We start from the raw sequence: 27101 nt of genomic DNA on the forward strand, positions 1-27101 counted from the left end.
AGGTTAATCATCAATGACATATGTTAAACATGATGGATTATAAGTAGGCAACAAAATTGATGTGATCACATTAAAGCAACGAATGGTTTCGAATTCAACAAGAAGGTATTCGTCTTTGGGATCATCATTGCAGTTAAACATGATTACATCATATATCAACAATGTTTGATCACTAACAAACCACATGTAAATGGGATCATGTACTAGACCTTGAATAGTGGTTCGTTTGACCAGTTATTGCTATGGTCACTCGAAATGGCGGTTCAATACTTGCAAACTATCTATGCTTCAGAAGATGATTCTGGCTGTAAATGAGACTTAAAGAACTTAAGAACCTCCTCGTAGACCGATTTCTTGAAATCAACTGCCTGTTCAGGAGGAGAGTAATGTAGCGTGAGATTCAAGTTTACTTGAAGCGGCCATCCAATATAGCACTACAAGAGTAGGTTTGTTTACCCACATGATCGATCACTTGATGTGGTGTCATCCACATCCACTCTCCGAATTCTGGCTTCTCACTTCCGTCCCCAGCAAGATTAATTTCATCTTCGCTCCCAGTGAATCTAAATAAAAACCTGTACTTCATAGTAGGCTTAGCTATAGAGAATGAGATTACAACACCAGCATTTTCAAAGTTAGAAGGAACAAATATCAACATTCTGGAAGTAAAGCTTTCTTTAATTCAAGAGCACTTAAATGAGAAATAACAATCAATAGATTCTGGATGAACCTTACTGGTCATTAACTAAGACCAAGAACATCAAAGTTGTCTCAATTGTGCAGTTAACTACAATCCTATGCTACACTCACTGAAGTCTGATCCCTGTGCAATTAACTACTACTTTCCAAAGGTAGAATATCTACCAAAAGATTTAATGTACAAACATAGAAAAGATACTATATATTTATAAAGGGAAACAGAAATTGGATTTTAATAGGACAAAAGCGAGAAAACAAATTAGCCCCCAGTGAAGACAATTGGATTTTGTCATCCTTGTGGGTTAACTGCTAGATAAGATGTGTGTTTTGTACAAACCATTTCTCATGCACATCCTTTTTCAAAATGCTATATTAAACATGCACCTTTCAACAACCTTACCAAGCATGTGTAGCAAAAATGCTTATGGTAACAAGCCTCTCCATTGCATTTAAGAGGTAGAAATTCATCAGGAACACTGGAATTCTTACCACTTTTGTGCTTGACCTTTCCAATCTGTTCCCCATAGTTTGTTAAGCTTTGCCCTTACTTCTGGAGGGAAATCATAGGTTAACCAGTAAGGAACCTGCAGTAGCAGAGTTTGGAAAGCATATACTCAGTAGCTTCTCATACTTTAATGCAGTTATAAAATCCATGTGAACAAAAATAAGTTAGATTAACCAATTGCTAGATCTCATCTAAATACTAATTAAACCACATTTTCTTAGCTAAGATCATAGACGAGAAAATATAGTGAATTATAGCTTAAATTGATTGACAACAAAAAAAACAAGATTAATGTCACAGATGGTAGCTGAATGCAGAATGCAGAATGCAGAATGCAGTTGGGATATTGCTGCCACATAAAGAAGAGAACAGACCTGGTGTATGGCAAAAATTAAGGCAGCTAAAGAATTAAATTTTTAACCTCATTATTTGATTATGCCTCTGGAAACAGCCTCTTGCAAAAAATAGGATAAAACTATGTACAATAGATCCTTCCCCAGGACCTCGCCTAGGAAGAGCTTCATGCACCGGGCTGCCCTTATTATTTGATTATATCTAGCTTTAATGGCATAAAACTAATAGTTGAAGCTTTGGTTTAATCCAAAGATTAATTCATATATACTAGATTCTTCCTACTGATAATTCTTTTTGTTAGAACAGAGCCTAATCAGTAGTGTATCCTACAAACCAATACAAGCGATGATTGTTCATAGAACAAAGTTACATGATATATCCCCAACCCATTTGAAGAATCAGCATCTTATTCCATACCAAAATAAAATGAAAAAAAAATGCTCGTCGTAGTATAAATTGGTCACCTCAGCAAGGATCTCTGCTGATGTAACTCCTGTTTCTTCTTTCAACTCTCTAAAGGCAGCAATCCTAGCATCTTCTTCACCATCAATACCACCCTGAATAAGAAATTCATGAAAGAGAGCAAAACTCCAGTTGCAAACAGAACGTCACAAATTGAAGTTCCCATATCCAGGTCTCTCCACGGTTTGACAATAGAAGAGGTAGTTATTTAATCATCGATTTCAAACCTATTCTACAGACATGTCACAAACTAGAATAAAAAAGGTACAAACACTCCCCTTAATTAGAAGTGTCATTTGGAACCATTCTTTGTTAGAATCAAATTTTAGGAGTATTAAGTTAGTCCAGTTATTTATGAAATTATTTCCGATAGGAAATTATTTAGTTCAATTATTTGACTAAATGATTAAATGACTTGTGATATAAGGCAAATAATTGATGCAAATAATCAAGATCACCTTTGAAAAATTTGGAATTAATTATTTAGGAAAAATAACTATATTATGAATGATAATTGATTGACTTGTTATGTTGCTTTACCAGGATAGAAATTTTAATAGATTTTATCATTATCTAATGGTAAAAGTGAATAATTCTCTCATGATGAATTTATGATAATATTTTTGAAATTATTTAAATGAGACAAAGATTTGTATTATGTTTAATTTGATTATAGTTAATTTATGATATTTATAATACTTCCAAAAGTATTGAATTATGCAAATTTTGAATATTATTGTAATTAGTAGAATAGGTTAAACAATTGATTACTTGTTCTAATTTAGATAATTATTTTTCTAATGTTAATTGACCATTTTATTTAAAACTAAATTTAATCTCTTTAGAATTATACCTCACCAAATCTTTCAGTTCCTATTTAATAAACTAAGACAAAAAATGTATTATCTTTAATTTTAGTCATAATTCATTTAGGATATTTAAAATATTTTCGAAAGTATTTTATTATGCTAATTTAAATAGTATTGCAGTGAGTAGAATAGGACAAACAATTGTTTTACATATAATCTAATATAAATTATTATTTTGCTAATGTTAATTGGCCTTTTATTTAAACTACTTTCAAACTCTTTATTTAGTAAACTCTGTATCTTCGCCAATTCATTTCATGAAATTTGGAAATTTTAAAAGTTTTGGAGACCAGAGTATATCAACATTAGAATTTATGAGGAAGGCCCCTCCCCTTATTCTCTTGGCAGTGCAAATCTTTTATTATATCATGCTTGTTTTCATGCCTTAGCATCTCGATCAATTTTCATATTAGTCACAAGAGAGTGAGATACAAAGACATGAAAAAAAGATACAAAAAATATAGTGCACCACAAAGGGAAGAGGAAAAACCTGCCTCATAAATCCTAGATGCCAATATATTCTCTCTCTCATAAACCTTTTGATTTTCTAGATTCTATAAAATAAATTAGTAGAGACGGAGTTCATTAAATAGAAATAATGAGAGTAGAACTAGTTTGAAGAGAAGAATTAGTTTAAATAAAAAGGTCATTGAGAATAAGTAAAATAATGGTTTAAATCAATTGTTTACTTATTCTAAATATTCAATCATCTTTAAAGATTATAAATTAACTATGAGAAATTCCGATGCTTATAATAGAAATTATTTTCTTAATTAAATAATTCTGAAATTATTTAAATTTTACCATCAAATAATTATAAAATGTATTAAAGTTTACCTTTTATTGAACAATTCTAATAAAGAGATATAATAAATCAATTAATTATCATTAACAAATTAAATATTTACCCTAAATCATTAATTTTAAATTATTCAATGGTAATATTAATTATTTACATCAATTATTTTGAAATTTGTTGTTAATTATTCATCAATAACAAAGAAAGCTTGGGCAATCAAGTGTCATATATCTCAAATCATTTAATCCTTTGATCGAATGATAATTGACTAAACAATCTCCTATAGGCTATAGCAAACCAATTTCACAAAATTATAACTTAAACTCCTAAAATTGACCCATAACAATCTTAACTGAGGAACTCCTTGATGAAATCAATTCTTAAATCACAAGTATTATAGTCCTATTTCTGTGGTTCAAGAAATTGGAAAGAACTCTGTTTGACTTTGTATTTAACTAAATTGGCCTGATGATTTCATTATGGTAATGTAGTTTATGTTTAAACTATGAGTTTAAAAGCATAGGAGTAACGCATCTCAAGTTTTTGAGGAATGTAGCAACAAACTGTTTTTATTAGAAACATCCCGAATAGAGAATGAAATTCCCACTTCTATCTCATTATCAGCAAATTCTTTGCAGTACTATTCCAAATAAAAAGGAATTAAAATGAAGCAAATGGGCAATATGGAGTAATACAAGGCACATCCTAATATCTATTAACGATCCACCTCCCCTTCAAATAATTATGCACAATCCTAACTGATGCGGTGATGATAAGGGGCCCCACCCCGCGGAGGATAGCGGTCACGATGGACGTCAAAGTCAAGGCGGTCAACGCGCAGATAGCATCGGCCGGTCGGGCGAGCATGCCCCGACCGGGGGGAGAAGGTCTCGGTCCGATCCCGCCTTCGACACAGGGAGGTGTCAAATGACTGACGCTCAATGGAGTATTGGACGCCGAGCGGAGGAGGAGACGATGTGCAGAAGTCGGGCCGAGTGGCTACCCCGCTCGGCCAGGCGGTAGAACTCGATATTGGCAGAGCGGGGCTTCGGCCTAGCGGACGAGACACAAGAACAATGGAGTTACGGACGAGCGGATGGGACACAGGAGCAGTGAGGTAACGACCGAGCGGACGGGACATAGAAGCAGCGAGGTTACGGCCGAGCGGACACACGCACAGGAGTAGCGAAGTTCTGGCCAACCGAACGGGGCACTGGAGCAGTGAAATTCTGACCAAGCGGCCAACCCGCTCGGTCTAGCAGTAGACTCCCTCTGATATCCATTAACATACTTTTGGGAGTTGGTGTCGTCGACACCGGGTATGGACAACCAGAAAATCGTACGACTTCCTCTGTCACTTCAGAGATATGCTTGACCCTTTAAGGTACTGTGTCAGGGGCACTTTACTAACAAGTCTTTTCAGGAAAAACTTTGGAAAGTATACTCGGCTTGGGGGTGTGCACGCATACTACAGGAGCTTTATATAAAGGGGAGGTCCAAGCATCGGCGAAGGTACGCAATCGCGATAGACACGGTTCTCACTACTGTTCATTCTTGTTGCTCCGCCTTCTACTTCATCGTTGGTGACTGACTTGAGCGTCGGAAGGCCAACGTCGGGGACCCCTTCCCTGGCTCGGCACTGACATAATCTGTGTTACACGTCCGAGCAGAGTCTACAGGCAGTCAGCAGGAGCGCCACATCCCCAGCTTTCCATCTCATCGACTTTCGGACAAGATCATACTTGGCGCCGTGTGTGGAAACTTAACTTGCATACGATTTGAGAAGATAGAGGACGTTGGACGACTCACAACCGTGACGCTCACCAAAGAGGAACTCGACATGCTTGTGCAAGCCCGAGCGGCGAAGATGTTCAAGCAGCAGGAACAGCAGGCACTAGCTGATCGGCTAGTACAACAGCCGGCGACGTCGGCAGCATGAGGCCGAGCGGGACTAAAAGACCAACCGGAACCAGTTTCCATATGGGGGCAGAATAGAGGATCGACCAACACACAGGGGGAAGTGTCGCCCGCGCCCATCCCATTTCATCGCGCTTTGTTCCGGACCCCCTCAGAAATAGCTCAGGTGAACTAGGAGAGGGGGTCATCTTCGGACAACGCTCCCATTCAGGGCGCGCGAAAAGGAAAGGCGCCCAGAAGTCACGCATCGCCCAAGCGGATCAATCAGTAGTTCTCTCAGGCGATCTTAAGTGACCCTCTACTCCGGAACTATACCCCATTGGCGATCGGGGAATACAACGGAACGACCGATCCAGATAATCATATGGATAAGTTTGATAATGTAGCCACACTGCACCAGTACACGGATGGGATGAAGTGTCGAATCTTTCTCACTACTCTCTCTGGCTCGGCGCAGCGCTGGTTCCGAAAACTGCCGGACGACTCAATACGTAGCTTCAAGGACTTCCGAGCTGCGTTCCAGCACCATTTCGCCAGCAGCCGACGCTATCAGAAGACGACCGTCAGCCTCTTTGCCCTAAAGCAAGGGCCCACGGAAGCGCTCCGATCGTACATCGGGCGTTTCAATCAAGTAGCCATGAATATCCCCTCGGTCTCATCCGAGACGATGATGAACACCTTCACTCAAGGGTTGGTTGAAGAAGAGTTCTTTCGATCACTCATCCGGAAGCCGCCCAAGGACTTCGACCACCTGCACAGGAAGGTCAATGAATACATAAACGTGGAAGAAGCTCAGGCAGCGAGGAAGAAGGAAACGCTGGCCGAGCTCGCGCCAACGACCGACGAGCAGCCACCAACAGCCCAAGGGGCCAAGAGTGGAGGAGCGCGGCCACACCAGGAGGCCAGGACACATGTCGTGCAGTATATGGCCTCCGGTCGGCCGAAGAGGCAAGGTATGGACGCCAATGTTCTGCTCTTTCCACTAGTCGGTGATGCACAACACGCGCGACTGCTACGATCTGACACCGATCAACAACCGACCGGCGCCGAGAGGATACCGCCGTCGATCTCCCACTCCCGATTGGCGACATAGACAACGATCTACCGGGCGACGAGAGGACGAAAGAAGGGCGCCCAAGCGACACCATCAGCGTCAGCGGAGGGATAGCACTGATCCCTCCCGAGTCCCGGTCGAGCGAAATAGACCCTCCGCTCGGGAAGAAGAAAACAGAAGCAACGCCGCCCGAGGAGAAATAGACATGATCGCCGATGGGTCGACCGGCGGTGACTCCAACAGAGCCAGGAAATCGTACGCCCGGCAACTGGAGATCCACGCCGTGGAATGCAGTAGGGAGAAGGCTGAGGGGCCCGAGATAAGCTTCGGCCCCAGAGATATGGAGGGAGTGGAGATCCCTTATGACGACGCGCTGATCATCCGGGCAGTAATTACTAATTATACTATTCACCGAACTTTTGTTGATACAGGAAGTTCAGTGAACATCATCTTCAAGAAGGCGTTCGATCAATTATAAATCGAACGAAATGAGTTGCTGTCAATGACGACCCCTCTCTATGGTTTCACGGGCAACGAGGTATTGCCGCTCGGATAGGCCCTACTAGCCATATCGCTCGGGGAAGAGTCACTGAGGAGAACAATGACCACAAACTTCATCGTGATGGACTCACCGTCGGCCTCTAACGTCATCTTGGGTCGACCGACCCTCAACGAATTTCGGACGATGGTGTCTACCTACTGCTAAAAGATCAAGTTCCTGGTGGACGACCGGGTGGGCGAAATCAAAGGCAATCAATTGGTCGCTCAACGATGTTACGTTGAGAAGGTCAAGTCCGAAGGAAAAAGCGCTCAGAAGAATCCGCGCTTGGAGTTGAGCGCAATCATTGAAAGACCTCCTACATTGGTGTACGAAGAAAAGGAGGAGGTTCAGATCCACCCCAGCCGAACGGAAGCAACCACCTTTATAGCTGCTGACCTGGGGGTGGAGAAGAAAACAGAGTTGGTCGTTTGCCTTAGATAAAATCATGATGCGTTTGCCTGGTCGACATACGAGCTTCCCGGTATCTCCCCGAGTGTAGCTCAGCATGAGCTTCATGTCCGACCGGATGCTCGATCGGTGAAGCAAAGTAAGAGGGACTTCAGTGCGGAGCAAAATTTGATCATCTGGGCGGAGATAGAAAAGTTGTTAAAGGTCGATCATATTAGGGAAGTTCAATTCCCGAGCTGACTAGCCAATGTCATGTTGGTCTCCAAGCCGGGCAATAAATGGTGGGTCTGCATTGACTTCCGCGATTTGAACAAGGTATGCTCAAAAGACTTCTATCTGTTACCCAGGATAGACCAGATGGTGGACTCAACGGCGGGTTACGAGCTGATCTGCATGCTCGACACATACCAAGGGTATCACGAAGTGTCGCTCGCTCAAAAAGACCAGGAGAAGGTCAGCTTCATTACGGCCGACGGAACGTACTGCTACAAGTCATGCTGTTCAGACTCAAGAATGTTGGAGCCACTTACCGGAGGCTGATGAACAAGGTGTTCCGACGACAGATCGGCTGTAACATAAAGGTATACGTTGACGATATATTAATAAAATCCCTCCGAGCTGCTGACTTGTGCGCAGATATCGAGGAAACTTGCCGAACGTTGAGGGCGTATGGAATAAAGCTGAACCCCAGCAAGTGTCTATTCGGCGCAAAGAGTGGTCGCTTCCTGTGTTACATTGTCACCGAGCGGGGCATTGAAGTCAATCCAAGCAAAGTCAAAGCGTTGCAGGACATGCCACCGCCTTGGAACTTGAAGGAAGCTCAATGACTGACCGGTCGGATCACGGCGTTATCCAGATTCATATCCAAGTCATCCGACCGAATTCTGCCTTTCTTAAAAGCATTTCGCCGAGCTACAAAATTCTAGTGGGACGCCGAATGCGATCGGACATTGAAAGAGCTTAAGGAATATCTTAACTCCTTGCCTATATTAGCCAATCCAATTGTTGGTGAGCCGCTCTAGATCTATTTATCATCCAACGAGTATGTGGTTGGGTCGACTCTAGTTAGGCAGAATGGCCAAGAGCAACAAGCTGTATACTTTTTAAGTCATATATTGAAGGATGCAGAGTCTCGCTACATCGGTCTGAAAAAATTAGCTTATGCTTTGATTCTCGTCGCTCGGAGGCTTCGCCCATATTTTCTTGCACACTCAATCATCGTACTAACTAACAACTCCTTGGGACAGGTCCTTCTCAACCCCGAGGCATCAGGAAGACTGATCAAATGGTCGACCGAGCTGAGCGAATTCGACATACAGTATCAACCCTGAGCGGTAATTAAGGCTCGGGCCTTGGTGGATTTCGTCATAGAGGTCTAGAGTGACGAGCCGGAGGTAACGTGGAGGATATCTGCTGATGGCTCGTCCACTCAGCAAGGTAGCGGAATCGGCATATTGCTCATCTCACCACGGGAAGACTGGATGCATCTATCCATTCGGCTGGACTACAGAGCCACCAATAATGAAGCTGAGTATGAAGCATTGATAGCCGGCCTACAGGCAGCCCGGTATGTGGGAGCCGTTAAAGTCCTCATCCACTCGGACTCTCAGTTGGCCGCTCAGCAGCTATCCGGGACGTTCGAGATAAGCAATGCTTGACTCAGGCTCTATGCGGAGGCCTTCAAGAAGCTGAAAACCAACTTTCAAGAGGTCATTATACAAAAAATCCCCCGATCGGAGAACCGGGCGGCAGATGAGTTGGCAAAATTAGCCAGTTCGTTATCGCCGAATGTCATAGGACAGCCGATCGAACATGTCTCGTTAGTGGCGCATATTGACCGAATGGAAGGAATGACCTTCCCGAACGACTGGAGGACAGCTCTAACAGAGTTTCTGCGGTCGGGAGTAACACCTGTCGATTAGGAAGAAGCTCGCCTGCTGAAGAACAAGGTCGGACGGTTCATCTTGGTCGAGGACCAGCTTTATAAGAGAGCAATCTCCAAGCCCCTAGTTAAATGCGTCGGATCGGAAGATGTCGAATACATTCTGCGGGAGGTGCACCAAGGTTCCTGCAGAGGTCATCCGGACAGCCGTGCATTAGCTCATAAGATACTACTCGCCGGATATTTTTGACCGACCCTCCAAGAAGATGCCGCTCGGAAGTAGCCACCTGCTTGTCCTGCCAAAAGTATCACAATCTTCCGCACCAACCGACCGAGGAAATCAAGGCGTCCACAGTATCTTGCCCGTTCGATCAATGGGGCATGGATATCGTTGGGTCATTCCCCATGGCGACCGGTCAGCGGAAATTTCTACTTGTCGCGGTCGACTACTTCTCGAAGTGGGTGAAAGCTGAGCTGCTTGTAAGAATAACCGAGCATACGATCATTAAGTTTGTTTGGCAGAACATCATATGCCGGTTTAGCATACCACGCCGGCTCGTATTAGACAATGAAAGACAGTTCGCCGATCAGGGGCTCAGAGAGTGATGCGAGGATTACGACATCCAACAGGCTTTCACCTCTGTGGCCTACCCCCAAGCAACGGACAAGCCGAAGTCGCTAATCGGAAAATCCTCAGGGTTCTACGCACTCGGCTCGACCACGTCGGAGGCAGCTCCCCAGTATGTTGTGGGCCCTTCGCACGACCCCGAAGGAGGCGACCGGCATAACCCCCTTCCACTTGGTATACAACGGCGAAGCAGTCATCCCCGTGAAGGTCGGAGTAGAATTCGATCGGGTGCAGTACTATGATGAAGGAAACGTCAAACGGAGGCTCATAGAGCTCGACTTGGTGGACGAAATGCGGTTGAAAGCAGCTGTTCGGCTAACGACGTATTGGCAACGGATGAAGTAGAACTACAACCGGAGGGTGATCCCGAGGTCCTTCCAGGTCGACAATCTCGTATAGAAGAAAGTGAAGTCGGTCGGCGACGTCACCAAACTCGAAGCTCCATGAGCGGGACCTTTCAAGATCGTGCAAAAGCTCCATCCGGGCATCTACTACTTGGAGGATGAGGGGGGAGGGCAGCTCGAGAGACCATGGAGCGCGAATCATCTCCAATCCTGCAGGGTCGGATGAGAGGTACGCGATTGAATACATGTATTTTTGTATGTTTCTTAAACGTAGGGCAAAATATGAATAAAAGCGAAGAATGCCTCTTGAGATGCGTCTTCCCCAACGGTCAAGTGTCGGCCTTAAACCCTTGTCATCATCAACAATCGAATGGCGACCTTAAACCCTCGTATTCCCCAACGCTCGAGCGGCGACTTTAAACCCTAGACTACATCAACGATCGAGCGACGACTTTAAACCTTAGTCTACATCAATGGTTGAGCGGCAACCTTAAACCCTTGTCATCAACGGTCGAACAGCGACCTTAAACCTTTGTCGTCATCAACGGTCAAGTGGCGACCTTAAACCCTCGTCTTCCCCAACGGTCGAGTGATGACCTTAAACCCTTGTCTACATCAATGGTCGAACGGTAACCTTAAACCCTAGTCTACATCAACAGTCGAGCAACGACCTTAAACCCTAGTCTATATCAACGGTCGAGCGATGACCTTAAACTCTCGTCGTCAACGATCGAGCGGCGACCTTAAACCCTCGTCTTCCCTAACGGTCGAGCGACGACCTTAAACCCTTGTCGTCATCAATGGTCGAGCGGCGACCTTAAATCCTCACCTTCCCCAATAGCCGAGCGGCAACCTTAAACTCTCGTCTTCACCAACATTCAAGTGGCGACCTTAAACCATAGTTTTCACCTCGTCTTCCCCAACGGTCGAGCGGCGATCTTAAACCCTGGTCTACACCAATGGTCAAGCGGAAACCTTAAACCCTAGTCTACATCAACGGTCGAGCAACAACCTTAAATCCTAATCTGCATCAGCGGTCGAGTGACGACCTTAAACCCTAGTCTTCGCCTAGTCTACATCAACGGTCGAGCAGCGACCTTAAACCGTTGTCGTCATTAACGGTCAAGCGGCGACCTTAAACCCTGGTCTTCATCAACGATCGAGCGGCGACCTTAAACCCTGGTCTTCATCAATGGTTGAGCGACGACCTTAAACCCTGGTCTTCATCAATGGTTGAGCGGCGACCTTAAACCCTTGGCTCAATGAACGGGCAACCGTCGGTCTTATAATCCGATAGCAATGAACGACCGACCATGAATACGAGCTACTCTCCAAGTCTTCGAAGTACGACGATCGTTCGGGACTATTCTTCCAAATACTCTTTGCTGATCAGAAGGTCGTATAATCATGATGAGTAACTCTAAAAACAAATAGGACCGATCGACTGGATAAGACTAGTCGTTGTCGATCAGAGGAGTCATGAGGCCACAGGTTTATGCAAAGTTCAAGAGATGAGTTGAAAAAAAAAATACTAGAAGAAGACAAAGCTTAGCCGAACGGGCTAGCATTCATTGAAACTACAAAATTTTACAAAAAGAGGAACTCTCAACCTCACTCAAGGTAATCTAAGGCATCATCAGACAGCGATTCGGTCAGATGTCCCGACTGATGACCTCACTTGTCAGAGCGGCGAGGAGGTAACCGCCTTCCCTAAGTTGGTTGAGCGTCCCGTTAATTGTAAGATAAAACAAGCGAAGAGCCCGATTGGCAACCTTGTCATTGAACGCGTCCGAACAGATGTAGTTCCTCTTCATAGCCTCGAACCAGCTAGACTCGGAATCTTGATAGGTCTTCAAAGCCGTTCGGGAGGCCTCCAGCTCGTCCTTCGCAGTGACCAGCTCATTATTCTTCGCGGTGAGTTGGCCTCGAAGGGCGGTTTCTTCGGCCGACCGGCTATTCCGTTCGGCGACCAAAACATCTTCAGTCTCTTTGATCTTCTTAGCGAAGGCCCGGGCCTCTTTATTCTTCAGGTCCAAGTCTTCGATGGCCCGAAGCTTCCTTGCGTTGGCCGACTCGATCTTGGCGTCAAAGGTGGTGACTTGCTTGTTGAGCCGAGCCAGCAAAGAGGTCTGCTCTGCGCTTTTTCCCCACTCGGCCTCGAGTAGTGCAGTGCTCTTCGCCAGATCGACCCTCAGCTTGACCACCTCAGCATTTATCTGCTCTTGAGAGACGGAGGATTGGCCGCTCGATGCCTTCAACTTCTTGACTTCCTCCTCCAAAAATGCGAGTCTCTAGCACATGGCCAGACTCTCTCCCAATACTGCGAATAAGGAAAATATAAGCGCCGAGCGAAAATAGATTAAGAAGAATACAACACTTATCCCAGTCAACATCTGGGTGTGGCTGTCCGCAAGCGCCCCCGGAGGCATCATCGTTGCGCGGGCTCCGACATTAGCCCATATCTGCGCGAGCGGCTCCTGGATAATTATCTGGTGCTCGAGGGATCGGAATGCAACGCTAGCCGACTTGCGTCATTCTTCAATCGGCAGATGGAGAACCGTCGGTATATAGCGTTGGCCGCTCGAGGCTGACTGGGTAGATGTCGCTCGTCCGGATTACCGAGACGAGGACGTCGGACGGATGCCGAACTTTTTGACCTTGGATGGCGGTGGCATGAAGGCTACTGGTGGCGCGGACAATCCCTTGCAGCAAACCGGACAATGATGGCATCCGATCAGACGATGTGGGCCAGTAGTCTCTTCAACAGGAGCGGGGGTCGAAGTTTCAACCTGCGCAGACCGCACCACTGAGGATGCAGAGCGTGATGAAGGCTCCGCCCGGTGCCTCTTGCGCTTAATCAGCGGCTCTCCTGCGACCGAACCCGACGCCCCCTCGACTTGGACGACCGATTGTCGTTCGGAGGGAAGTTTTGATCCGCTAGCCGCTTCACCACTAGGCGTCCGGCTGGCTGCCCCCGCGTTCGCCAAGACTGGAGATGCCTCGCCCTCGTCTTGGGGGTCTTCTTGAGAGCCGACTGACTGCAAGCCGCGACTCTCCAATTCCTCCACAACTGCCGCATTGATCATGACATCCGCAAGCTTAGCCTTGTCGGCCAGACGCGCACGTAGCATGACTTCGGCTGCAAAAGAGGGAGAAAAATCAATTAAAATCAAAGGAAGGAGTAAAGAAGTTGCATACCTAGGCTGGACGGAAGTCGGGTGCGAATCGAACTCAAGCCGAAGATGTAGAGGACGCCCTCCAGCAGCAACTTATGGATGTCATATTTTTGACCGGCCAACATCGAAGCTGCATTGAGGTAGTCCGATCGGCTCTTGTACTGTTTCAAGGGAGGCTGACTCGCCACTTCGAGTTGTCAATGGGTCGGGAAGTGTAGCCCTCGAGAAGGCATACAAAAAAAAAGTATTCTCTCCAATACTTGTTGGAGGTCAGCATTTTGTCAAAGAAAACTAAGCTCACTCGGGCTTGGAAAAGGAAAGTCCTCGGCTCGGACAATTTCGAGTTATAAAAATAGTGGAAGATCCGGGGAGTGAGAGGAATGTCGTGCAAGCAGAACAGAACAACTACCCCGCACAATAGCCGAAAGGAGTTTGACACTAATTGATGAAGGGAGATGCGAAAGTATTTACAAACGGCGCAAAAGAAGGGATGAATAGGAAATCGTAGACCGACGATAAAATGATCCCTAAAGAAGGTAAGACAGTCAGGCGACGGAGAGTTTGGCCGATCAGAAGGAGAAGTAAGAACAATTTTGTATCCAGAAGGAAACTCAAAAGCGGCGGACAGACTCTTAGCGTCCCTGGCGTCAAACCTGGACTCAGTAGAGGTGTACCAAGACCCAGGGACGCAAACAGGCGGCTATGAGAAACTCGTTATCGCAAAAAACACAGGCAGTGGAAGGATGCGGGGGGAAGGAACACTACTGGAATATCGCCAAAACATAAAGAAACGCCGAAAAACTCGAAGGCGGGTGCGATGGGGAGGAAGCTTACTAGAAAAAGGTCATCGGAGGAGCAGGGAAGGAGAAATGTCGTCGAAACACAGATTGAGTTACCGCCGAAGAGCTCAAAGACGAAGATGCGAAGGAGACGGCGACGCGCATGGGCTTATAAGCCTCGGGGTCGGCCAACCGAAGCCATCCGATCTAGGTCGTGGAAACACAGGCAGAGATCAGGTCGTTGAATTTGAAGCGCCAAATGTCACATCGCCAGCGGATATCCGCATGTCACGTCAAGCGTGCGGCGGCAGCGGACTGGACACGTGACGCCTCACCACCGGTCGACATTTAATGAGGGCAATTAAGGAGATATGGGATCACACCCAGCCATTATGAGATGGATTTTGCACGGTCTCCCAGAAATATGGCTGACGTAAGCTTGCATCGCAAGACAACCCAAGAAAAAATTTCACAAGTATAAATGTTCGTTGTGCCATCGGCTTAAGGGAGCAAACCTACAGCCAAACGACAAGCTTCAACAGGCCGACCGACAGAGAGCGGTCACATAGCTGACCGTTACGCCACGTTATCCCGATCAGAAACCACGGAGTGTCGAAGCCGATCGGATGGCACACTTTACAGACAATTCAGTCGGACTTGCAACCTCCTTCGACTAGACTTGAGGGAAGGCATGTGATGCGGTGATGATGAGGGGCCCCACCCCGCGGAGGATAGCGGTCACGGTGGAGGTCAAAGTCAAGGCGGTCAACGCGCAGATAACATCGGTCGGTCGGACGAGCATGCCCCGACAAGGGGGAGAAGGTCCCAGTATGATCCCGCCTTCGACATAGGGAGGTGTCAAATGACCGACGCTTAATGGAGTATTGGACGCCGAACGGAGGAGGAGACGATGTGCAGAAGCTGAGCCGAGTGGTTACCCCGTTCGGTCAGGCGGCAGAACTTGACATTGGCAGAGCGGAGCTTCGGCCTAGCGGACGAGACACAGGAACAGCGGAGTTACGGATGAGCGAACGAGACACAGGAGCAACGAGGTTACGGTCGAGCGGACGGGACACAGGAGCAGCGAGGTTACGACCGAGCGGACACACACACAGGAGTAGCAAAGTTCTGGCCGACTAGAAGGGGCACCGGAGTAGTGAAATTCCGACCGAGCGGCCAACCCGCTCGGCCTAGCAGTACACTCCCTCTGATATCCATCGACATCCTTTTGGGAGTTGGCGTCGCCAACACCGAGCATGGACAACCAGAAGATCGTACGGGGAAAGCTTCCACTGTCACTTCAGAGATATGCTCGGCCCGTTACAAGTCTTTTCAAGGAAAACTTTGGGAAGCGTGCTCGCCTTGGGGAACATGCACGCACGCTACAGGAGCTCTATATAAAGAGGGGTACAAACATTGGCGGAGGTACGCAATACGCGATAAATACTGTTCTCGCTACTGTTCATTCTTGTTGCTCCACCTTCTACTTCATCGCCGGGTGACTGACTTGAGCGTCGGAAGGCCAACACCCGGACCCTTCCCTGGCTCGGTACTGACATAACCTGTGTTGCAGATCCGAGCGAAGTCTACAGGTGGTCAGCGGGAGCGTCACATCCCCAACTTTTTATCTCATCGACTTTCGGACAGGATCACTAACATATGATTTCTAAAACACAAATCCTCGACAAAATATGAGGAAAACTGACAGAATGGAATGGGCGCTGCTTAAGCACGTAATCTGAACAATCTAGATCATTAGCACATAAAAACGTACGCTTTTCATCAAGGAAGGACAAGTACAGCAAGGCGGTTACAATCACCTGAGGCATCTGCCAAGCGCCGGGAATATCGAGTCTCGAAGCTGAAAAGATCTGGAAACACGAAATCATCAATAAGAAGGATTCTCGAGAGACGAAGAACCGACCGGACACAATGAGATGCGACGAGCCTTGTTCTCGGGGTTGATGAGGCAGATCCCAACGTTCCTGCGGTAGCCCGGGGGAGAATTTTCCATGGAGGCGGCGACGAGGGGCGATGGTTTGGCGGAGAACAACGTGAACTTGAAGAACGTGGGAGGATTGATCGGGAGGAGGGATTTATTGAGCGAGGGCCAAGTAACGAGGGCGGCGGGGCGGGTGGCGAGGGAGGAGACCATCATCGCTTCGGATCGCCATGGACGAAAAGGTTGGTTTAGGAATTGGAATTGGCAAATTAGGTTGACGGTATTGCCCCTGGTCTTTTACAAATTTTTGAAATCGACCAATCAACTCAAAACTACTCTACACGTTCCTGGGCCGGGCTGGGCACGGCTACCTGGCCCGGACGTTGGCTGGTTGGAATGGAGCGGGACAAAATTTTAATAATCAAAAATATATTAGGCTTGACTGAGTGAGATTTTAATTTATTTTAAGGAATTTAAGGATGGAATGATAATATATAAAAAAATAATAATATCTAGAAGCAACCAAAATGAATTGGATCATGTTGGGCCCGCTATGGGTTGCCGTATCTAGCAAATAGGGTTGTACATTGTTTAAACTTTATATGGAATTAGGCATGACTCAATTTTTATATCGGGCAAAGCACCTCGTATGGTGCTAACAACTCAAAACATCCATGGGTAATGGTGCAGCTGTAGAGTCCATCTTAATTCTTCATACGGTTTGAGTCTCAAATTGGCCCAACTAACATATGAATTTATTTTTCATGGATAATTGTACGTTGGCGGACTAAGTGTCATATTTATTTAGGAAAAATAATATGTTTAAGGAAGAAAATTCAATGATAAATACATAAAATGATGAGACCCATAAAAAGTGAAATGATAGGTCATGACTTTATGTGTCTATCCTTGAATTTTTCCTTAAATTTTTTTTCTTGAGCATATCATTGGTGGCAAAAGGCGAATACGCTCGCCTTCAGCGCCTCCGCCAACACGGAGGAGGTAAATCACGGGCGGCTATTAGGCTTTGGAATAGTAATTAGCACATAAGGGAGACATTTATCTCGGCTTTGCCGAGATTCGAACCCCAGACCTCATTGGTGGTGATCCTGTCCGAATCGTCGAACCAAAGGACGCTGGGCACGTGGCGCTCTCCTAGTCACTGACGCAGGCCTCCAAAGCTTCGGCGATCCTGCACAGAAGTCGAGCCGGGAAGGGGTTCCCGGCGGCGACCCTCCGACGCTCAAGTCAGGTAAGCGGACAAAAAAAGGTGGCTCCGAAATGCGTAGAATGCCTACCTCCGGCAAAGGAAGAGGCTCTTTATATAGAGCGGTGAGAGAACTAGTGCACGTCCACCGAGGCGTATAAGTGTCCGCAGCTCATACCTCGGTATGTACCTGTCAGAGAGCTTACCTGACACCATACTGCTACAGTTCAGTCATGTCTTCGATGGGACAACAGAACATCTTGTTGTCAGACTTAGAGTATGGCCTAGCCATAGGACTTGACGGCTGTCAGAAGATGTTCCTATCCTTCAACCACCGCCCGGCCAGGACGTCCGTCCGGCCGACCGGCGTGAATAGCGTCGTCCGGATGGCCTTAATTTCCCGCGCCAGCCGGGCGGCGCGCCCATTATGTCCTGCCCTCTCTTAGCCCTTCCGCTCGGCAATTTACTATTTCATTGAGCGTCGGAACCCCGACTCCTGTCAGGGCGTCTTTCACTATCAGACGTGTATGGGCAGGCCGATCGGCGTGCCCTTTTTCCATGCGTCCGGTCGGCTCACCCTTCTTCGACGGACCACCTGGTCTTTTGACCTCCACGTGGCATTGACCCCTCTTTAGGGGGTCCCGGGCTCTTACCACCGGATCACTTGCCTCCCCCTCGAGTCTAGTCGAAGGAGGCGAAGTCCGACTGACTGGACTGCCGCTCTGACTGAGCATTGATTGTTGCATTGGGCCGATCGGCAAGGCGTAAGGATGCTCATCCGTCCGGCGGTATCTTGTCCATGCCTTGTGTTTTCTTGACATCCATGTCCGATGCTCTCCCCTATTATCCATCACGTGCGCTGAGCACGGTAAGGGGAACCCATTAAATGCGGCCAATATCCTGCTGACACGTGGCGATCGTGCGTTTGTCAGCGTATGGCGGTGGCGTCACTTCCGATGGGACAGCCGCCGTTTGAAATGAACGGCTGGATGATGACCTCGTTAACAACGACCTGGATCGGACGGTGGAGGTTGATCCCGGGCGGCGATATAAAGCCCACGTCTCCGTCTCCGTCTCCGCCGCCTTATTGGTTCCTCCTCCTCCGGCGCTCCTCTGCCCGCTTTTTTCTCCGACGACCTTGCCCCTCAACTCTTCGGCAACCCCAGGCCCCCGTCGATCATTTTTCTTGCTCGTAAGACCCTCTTTCTCGTTCCCAACGTTTTCTTCTTGCTATTAATCGTTTCCTTCAGGCGATTTTCCTCCATTTCTTGCTTGAACCTTCCCCTTTTGTCCCTCATTCCTGTCTTTCTATCATGACTAGTACTTCGCAGTCAATCGGCGGTGCTCCGGGTCTATGGTACTCGACCATGGGAAGTCGTTTTGACGAGGAGGACGCGTTGCGTCTCGCTAGGACTTACGACATTCCTTCCGACCACCAAATAGTATTAGCCACACCGGCCGATCGGCCTCATGCACCACCGATCGGTACAGTTCTTTTCTTCCGAGACCAATTTCTGGCCGGACTACGCTTCCCACCCCATGAATTTTTCCTGCAAGTCTGCAATTACTTCCGCATTCCGCTCGGCCAGGTAGTTCCCAACTCCATTAGGCTGCTGAGCGGAGTAATAGTTTTGTTCAAACTGAACGGCATCCCCTTAGATCCAAAAATCTTCCACTACTTTTACTATCCCAAGCAAGCCGAGTGGGGTACTTTTGTTTTTCAATCTAGGATAGGTTTCGTACTCTTCGATAACATGTCGAGCTCCAACAAACATTGGAAGGAGCATTTTTTCTATATACGTTTTCCCGAGCGGCCAACCTTTCGGACCAAGTGGCAGACGGCGATGCCGGCGCAACCGGAGCTCGGCAAATTTAGAGGCGACGCAGCCTACCTTCATGCAGCCGAACGGCTAGTTGGCCAGCGCTATCATATTGACAAGCTACTCCTCCCAGGAGTAATGCACATATTCGGCTTGTCCTCTACCATAGCCGACCTGCCCTGCAGCATGAGTAAGTTCCCTTATCTTCCCGTTTGTTTTGTTCTAACTAATTTATTTTTTGCTTCTGCAGCTGAAGTCATGTGGCGCGCCAAAGCTACCGAGAAGCTCAAATTGAAGGCCGCCTAGATCGAGACGGTGACGAACAAGGAGGCCGCCGAACGGGGCCTTTCTCCAGCTGATCCGGCCGGTGAAGAAGGTGAGGGGACACCAACTGTCCCCGAAGCTTCAGACGCCCCTGCCTCTCACGAGGAGGCAGCGGGTGACATAGAACCTCCTACCCAAGCCGAGGTGGAGGGCCGCTCGGCGGATGATGTTCCGCTAGTCACTCGGAAGCGCCGCCGGCCAGAATCTGCGTCTGCCTCCACTCCACTTAATGAGCCACCGCCCGAGCGGGGCACGGATGCTACGATGCTGTCCGGGATGATTTCCCTCGAGAGTACTTCGACCCCTTATGGCTCTCCGAGGGCCAGCTCTGAGGTGCCACCATCCAGCCCTTCCAGAACTCTGCGCCGTATCAGGCGTTTGGGCGACCTCCCCTCCTCGTCCACCGGTAAGGTCGATGCCTCTCAGAGCGAGCCGAGCGGCTCGAATTTAATTAAGACCGTTCTGTGCCTCCCCTCAGAGAGATACATGGCTGCTGCTGATCGGCCCGTGGTTCCCGAGCAGCAGATCACCTTGACGGGCCACCTTGCAAAAGCTTGGGAGGACGCTCGGCGTCGCATAAAAGAGATGACTCATGGGCAGCTCGGCGACAGCAACCTCCAACAGACCACCGGGGTATGCCCTTCCTCTTTATTCGTGTAGTGGAATTAAGTTTTTAACCTATTCACCTTTGATCGTAGAACTGGGTGGAGCAGATTGCTATTAGCAATCGGTTGGCCGAGCTGGAGAACGAACTGAGAAAACTTAAAGCCGCCGGGGACAACCAGCAATCGACGGCCGCTCTGGAGAAGACCAAGAAATCACTGGAAGCCGAACGGAAAAGGGCTTCCGATCTGGCGAGCAAGGTCGTCCGGCTTGAGGCGATGATCAAGCAACGAGATAAGGAGATCAAGACGGCGACCACCAGGAAGCTCCAGGCCATCGAGGATATGGACCGCATGAAGGTGGAGATCAGGGGGCTGGAACAAAGGATCAAAGATTTGGATGCCCTGCTAGCCACCGAGAAAGAGAGCCGCTCGGCCGATCTCCAAAGATTTGATGGAGATTTGAAGGATCTTCAGGCCGCCAGCGACGCTGCCCACGCTGCGCTCAAAGAATATCAAGAGGGGGAGTCAGCTCGCTCCGAAGAAGGGAGGAAGGCGTTCCTCCGCTCGGAAGACTTCGGAGAGAAGTTTACCGACAAGATATCCCTCACTTTCGAGGAGGCGATCAAGGCGGCGGTGGGCTATCTGAAGACCAAAGGCCACCTGCCTGCCGAGCTGACCATCCCCCCCGAGGACCTCGCGAGCGTGATGGACTCCATCCCCGACGCTTTTTTTGATTTTGATGCGTGAGGAGCGTTTTCATGAACTTTTTTGTATTCCGCCGTTTGGCCCAACTTTTTTCTGTAATGACTTGTTTGATTAAGTGTTCTTTATATCCTTTCCGCTCGGCTCAATTCGATCGTCTTAATTACATCTATCATGCGACCGCGCAGCCGCTAAGCTTTCGAACGTAACCGCTCGGCATTTTCATGCTAAGATCCCTAACTTTCACTGACCAACTTTTTCTTTGTGCCTTACCCCCAAAGAGATTTTCCGTACATTTTTAATGAGAGAGCCGCTCAGCCGTATAACCAGGCTATCGTTGATTGTATCATGTGACTGGCTATCCGCTCGGACGTTTATAGACGTCGGCTCGTCTCTCGATATTTAACGTCGGAGCTCGACGGCCTTCCGCTCGGACGTTTATAGACGCCGGCTCGTCTCTCGATATTTAACGTCGGAGCTCGACGGCCTTCCGCTCGGACGTTTATAGACGTCGGCTCGTCTCTCGATATTTAACGTCGGAGCTCGACGGCCCTCAAGGCTAATTTTAATATTGCCGATCGGCGGACCCATGGGCCATCCTTTGAATTAATTTTGATTCCTGCATTACAAGGACACGGGCAACTAACATATACAAAAATAATTTACATTCGTGCACCTTTCACCCCCGCTCGATAAGGTTGGAGATGATTCGCACTCCACGGTCGATCCAGCTGCCGCCCGTCTTCATCCTCCAAATAATATGCTCCCGATCGGAGCTTCTCAATAACCTTGAAGGGGCCCGCCCAAGGAGCTTCTAACTTGCCAACATCGCCGACCGGCTTGACTTTCTTCTAGACACGATCGCCGACCTGGAATGATCTGGGGATTACGCGGCGGTTGTAATTTTGCTTCATCCGTTGCCGGTACGCCATTAGCCGAACGGACGCCTTGGCTCGCTCCTCGTCGACCAAATCCAGCTCCATGTTCCTCCGTTCGGCGTTGCCATCATCATAACTCTGAATCCGGACGGACTCGACGCCGACTTCGACCGGAATAACTGCCTCGCCACCATACACCAAATGGAATGGCGTGACGCCCGTCCCTTCCTTCGGAGTCGTCCGGATGGCCCACAAGACGCCCGGCACTTCATCAGGCCAACTTCCTCCCAAATGGTCGAGCCGAGCGCGCAGAATACGAAGAATTTCCCGATTGGCTACTTCGGCTTGACCGTTGCTTTGGGGATAAGCCACGGATGTGAAGTGTTGCTCGATGCCGTAGCTTTTGCACCACTCCTCTAGCGCCTTCCCTGTGAACTGCCGCCCATTATCGGAAACCAATCGGCGAGGGATGCCGAACCGACAGATGATGTGTTGCCAGATGAATTTTTTGACCATCTGCTCGGTGATCTTTGCCAGCGGCTCGGCCTCCACCCACTTGGAAAAATAATCTACCGCCACTAGTAGAAATTTCCGCTGTCCGGTTGCCATAGGAAATGGACCAACGATATCCATTCCCCACTGGTCGAACGGACACGAGACTGTAGATGCCTTCATTTCCTCGGCCGGTCGGTGGTAGAAGTTATGGTACTTCTGGCATGAAAGGCACGTCGACACGGTCCGAGCGGCGTCTGCTTGTAAAGTCGGCCAAAAGTACCCGGCCAGGAGGATCTTCTTGGCCAACGATCGTTCGCCCGGATGCCCTCCGCACGATCCTTGATGTACTTCTTGGAGGATGTAAGCCGAGTCCTCCGAGCTCACGCATTTCAACAACGGGCGTGAGAAAGCCTTTTTGTAAAGCTGATCGCCGATGAGTGTGAACCGACCGGCTCTTCTCCTTAGCAGCTGAGCTTCATACTCATTGGATGGTGTGGCGCCCGAGCGGAGGAACTCTATGATGGGTGTTCTCCAGTCACTCGGAATCGTAAGGCCTGCCATCCGATCGACATGCGCCACCAACAATACTTTTTCAATTGGCTGCTGAATGGCGATCGACGTTATTGAGCTAGCGAGCTTGGCTAACTCATCGGCCGCTTGATTTTCTGCTCTGGGTATCTTCTGAACAATAACTTCTCTAAAGTCGGCTTTGAGCTTTTCGAAGGCTTCAGCGTAGAGCTTGAGTCGAGCATTATTAATTTCGAAGGTACCAGAGAGCTGCTGAGCGGCCAACTGTGAATCCGAGTGAAGCATTACCCGACCGGCTCCCACATGCCGGGCAGCCTGCAAGCCAGCTATGAGGACCTCATATTCTGCTTCATTGTTGGTAGCTTTATAATCCAGCCGGACGGATAAGTACATCTTTTCTTCTTGAGGGGAGAGCAACAATATTCCAATCCCGCTTCCGAGCCTTTCGAAGGTACCAGAGAGCTGCTGAGCGGCCAACTGTGAATCCGAGTGAAGCATTACCCGACCGGCTCCCACATGCCGGGCAGCCTGCAAGCCAGCTATGAGGACCTCATATTCTGCTTCATTGTTGGTAGCTTTATAATCCAGCCGGACGGATAAGTACATCTTTTCTTCTTGAGGGGAGAGCAACAATATTCCAATCCCGCTTCCGAGCCGAGTGGACGACCCATCCACATATATTCTCCACATAGCTTCCGGCTCCGGCCTTTGCACCTCAGTCACGAAATCGGCCAAGGATTGCGCTTTGATCGCCGAGCGGAGCTGGTATTGGATATCGAACTCACTTAATTCCGTCGTCCATTTGATGAGCCATCCGGATGCCTCTGGATTTAGTAGGACACGTCCGAGCGGGCTATTGGTTTTAACAATGATCGTATGCGCCAGGAAGTATGGACGAAGGCGCCGAGCGGCCAGGACCAGAGCGAAAGCCAGCTTCTCGAGCCCAGTATAGCGAGATTCGGCATCTTTTAAAATATGACTGAGGAAATATACAGGTTCTTCTCCGCTCGACCTCACTAAAGCTGAACCGATTGCATGCTCAGTTGAAGACAAGTACATGTGAAGTGGCTCACCCGCAGTCGACTTGGCTAATATCGGGAGAGAGTTCAGAAATGCCTTCAAATCTTCGAACACCCGGTCGCATTCTTCATCCCAGTAAAATTTTGTAGCTTTGCGTAAGATCTTGAAAAACGGAAGGCTCTGGTCGGCGGTTTTGGAGATGAACCTGGATAGAGCGGTGATCCGACCGGTCAAACGCTGCACTTCTCTTGTATTTCTTGGAGGCGGCATATCTTGTAGAGCTTTCACCTTGCTGGGATTTGCTTCGATGCCCCGCTCGGTCACTATGTACCCCAGAAAGCGCCCTCCTTTTGCTCCGAATAGGCACTTCTGGGGATTCAACTTAACCCCATATTTGCGCAGCGTTCGGAAGGTTTCCTCCATGTCCTTGAAGAGATCGGTCGCTCGGATGGACTTAATGAGAATGTCGTCCACATAAACTTCCAGATTCCGTCCGATCTGCTCTCTGAACACTTTATTCATCAAGCGCTGATATGTGGCCCCCGTATTCTTCAATCCGAACGGCATTACATTATAGCAATAAGTGTCGTCGGCCGTCACAAAGCTGACTTTTTCTTGATCTTCACGGGCGAGCGGCACTTGGTGATAGCCCTGGTAAGCGTCGAGCATACAGATTAATTCACATCCGGCCGTAGAGTCCACCAGCTGATCTATCCGAGGCAGAGGATAAAAATCTTTCGGGCAAGCTTTGTTGAGATCCCGAAAATCTATGCATACTCTCCACTTGTTGCCCGGCTTGGAGACCAATACTACGTTAGCCAACCAGCTCGGGAACTGTACCTCGCGGATATGGCCGGCCTCCAAGAGTTTCTCCACCTCCGCTCGGATGATAGCATTCTGCTCAGCGCTGAAATCTCTTTTTCTCTGCTTCACGGGCCGTGCGTCCGGTCGAACATGTAGTTCATGCTGCGCTATACTTGGTGAAATTCCGGGCAGCTCATGTGTCGACCATACGAAGACATCATGATTTCTTCGGAGGCTTTGGATCAACTCTTCTTTCTGCTTCTCTTCCAGATCGGACGCTATAAAGGTTGTGGCCTCCGATCGGGTTGGGTGAATCTGCACTTCCTCTTTTTCTTCATAAATTAAAGAGGGTGACTTTTCGGTGATGGCGTTTACCTCGATCCGGGGCGCCTTCCGAGCGGAACAGGCTTCTGCTCGGACCATCTCTATGTAGCATCGCCTAGCGGCTAGCTGATCTCCTCGTACTTCTCCCACTTTGTCCTCCACGGGGAACTTGATCTTCTGATGGAAGGTTGAGACGACCGCTCGGAATTCGCTGAGCGCCGGTCGTCCCAGAATGACATTGTAGGACGAGGGAGAGTCGACCACCACAAAATTTGTTGTCCTTGTCCGTCTGAGCGGCTCTTCTCCCAACGAGGTGGCCAGCCGGATCTGTCCGACCGGCTGAACTTCGTTACCAGTGAACCCATAGAGCGGAGTTGTCATGGGTAACAGCTCGGCTCGATCAATTTGTAACTGATCGAATGCTTTCCTGAAGATGATGTTGACCGAGCTTCCTGTATCTACAAAAACGCGGTGGATAGTATAATTCGCTATTACCGCTTTGATGAGCAGAGCGTCGTTGTGGGGCACTTCAACTCCTTCCAAGTCCCTTGGCCCGAAACTGATTTCCGGTCCGCTCGCCCGTTCTTGGCTGCAGCCAACGACATGAATTTGGAGCTGCCGGACGCTCGCTTTTCTAGCTCGGTTGGTGTCACGCCCCGGAGGAGTCCCTGTCCGAAGAAATTTCGGCAGCACCTCCCCTGTACGGCGGACAATCTGAATCTTCCCGAGCGGTCGGTCGAGACCGTTCTCTGGACGCTCTGCGATCCTCCTGCCTTGGAGAACGACGTCGATCGGGCGTCTGTGGCTGTCGCCTATCAACTCGTGTCCGGTCGGCTTCATTAGGTCTCTGTCGCCTGTCGACTGATGGAGACCGTCGCCCGGCATTCCGGGGCACGGGATGAGCCACGAAGGGAAGACTTCGGTAATCCCTTGTGTTGTGCGTATCCGTCCGGTGGAAGGAGCAGAACATCGGGGTCCATTTCTTCTTTGGCTTGGGCCGGGCGGCAGATACCTCTTGCACATGAGACCTGGCGTGGGGCGATCGGATTGCTTCGGCCCTTGGTCCTCTAGGCGGCTGATGAGCGGCTTGCTGTTTTCGCTCGGCTGGAGGAGCCCGCTCGGCTGGAGTTTCCTTTTTCCTTGCCGCTTGTGCTTCTTCCACGTTAATGTATTCGTTCGCCCGGTGTAGCATGTGATCATAGTCTCGGGGCGGCTTTCGGATGAGCGATCGGAAGAAATCCCCATCCACTAGGCCTTGTGTGAAGGCATTCATCATGGTTTCCGAGGTGGCCGTTGGAATGTCCATCGCCACTTGGTTGAACCGCTGGATGTAAGCTCGAAGCGACTCACGGGCTTCTTGCTTGATGGCGAACAGGCTCACGCTCGTTTTTTGATAGCGCCGACTGCTTGCAAAATGATGGAGGAAGGTCGTTCGGAAGTCCTTGAAGCTTGTGATGGATCCGTCCGGCAGCCTCCGGAACCACCGTTGAGCCGATCCCGAGAGAGTGGTGAGAAAAACTCGGCATTTTACTCCATCTGTGTACTGATGGAGAGTGGCTGTGTTATCGAACTTACCCAGATGATCATCCGGGTCGGTCGTCCCATTATACTCGCCGATCGTCGGAGGCACGTAGTGCTTGGGCAGAAGGTCTTGTAGAATGACCTCCGAAAATTGGCGATTGACCCGCTCGGGAGATGCGTCCGCTCGGGGGGCTTTCCCTTTTCTGTTGTCCCGTCTTGGTATTTCATCCGAAGATGATCCCCATTCTCGATTAGTTGCTCTGAGGAGTGCGGAAGAGGGCCCGATGGAATGGTACTGTCGCTGGTGGTGCTTCCGCTTGCTTGTTGTTCCGGACGCTCGGCTGTGGCTTCCTGTTTTTGCTCCACAAGCTTGGCGGCCCTTATCTCGATCAGAGCGTCGAGTTCGTCGTTCGAAAGCGTCACCAGGTGTTGTCGTCCAGCCTCGTCCATTGTTTCCGCTCGGATACAGGAACGTTCCCACAGACGGTGCCAAATTGATCCTGTCCGAATCGTC

At 48.8% G+C, this 27101-nt stretch overlaps 1 protein-coding gene across 2 annotated transcripts; it reads right to left on the minus strand.

Annotated features, from left to right (window-relative positions):
• Nucleotides 1-37: 37 nt before the first annotated feature.
• LOC122012834 (nudix hydrolase 26, chloroplastic-like) lies at nt 38-16639 on the minus strand. 2 transcript variants are annotated; one of them, XM_042569490.1, is made up of 6 exons: nt 16366-16634; nt 16238-16288; nt 2023-2115; nt 1189-1283; nt 461-575; nt 38-368 (listed from the first exon to the last, which is right to left on the minus strand). In XM_042569490.1, exons 1-6 carry the CDS (start codon nt 16573-16575, stop codon nt 282-284), a joined length of 651 nt encoding a protein of 216 aa, XP_042425424.1. In that variant the 5' UTR covers nt 16576-16634; the 3' UTR covers nt 38-281. The 2 variants fall into 2 exon arrangements, with proteins under 2 accessions (XP_042425424.1, XP_042425425.1); XM_042569491.1 differs by lacking the exon at nt 2023-2115 and having other exon boundaries at nt 16366-16639.
• Between the last annotated feature and the right edge of the window lie 10462 nt (nt 16640-27101).

This window comes from Zingiber officinale, chromosome 8A, assembly GCF_018446385.1.
Source record: "Zingiber officinale cultivar Zhangliang chromosome 8A, Zo_v1.1, whole genome shotgun sequence".
NCBI classification, from domain to species: Eukaryota; Viridiplantae; Streptophyta; class Magnoliopsida; order Zingiberales; family Zingiberaceae; genus Zingiber; species Zingiber officinale.

What these genes read in the sequence shown, in the direction of transcription:
- LOC122012834 (XM_042569490.1), bottom strand. Translation starts at nt 16,575, where the DNA reads ATGATGGTCTCCTCCCTCGCCACCCGCCCCGCCGCCCTCGTTACTTGG. An exon ending in GCGCTTGGCAGATGCCTCAG is followed by an intron (nt 2,116 to 16,237) that starts GTGATTGTAACC and finishes TTTCTTATTCAG; the next exon opens with GGTGGTATTGATGGTGAAGA. An exon ending in CACATCAAGTGATCGATCAT is followed by an intron (nt 369 to 460) that starts GTGGGTAAACAA and finishes CCTCCTGAACAG; the next exon opens with GCAGTTGATTTCAAGAAATC.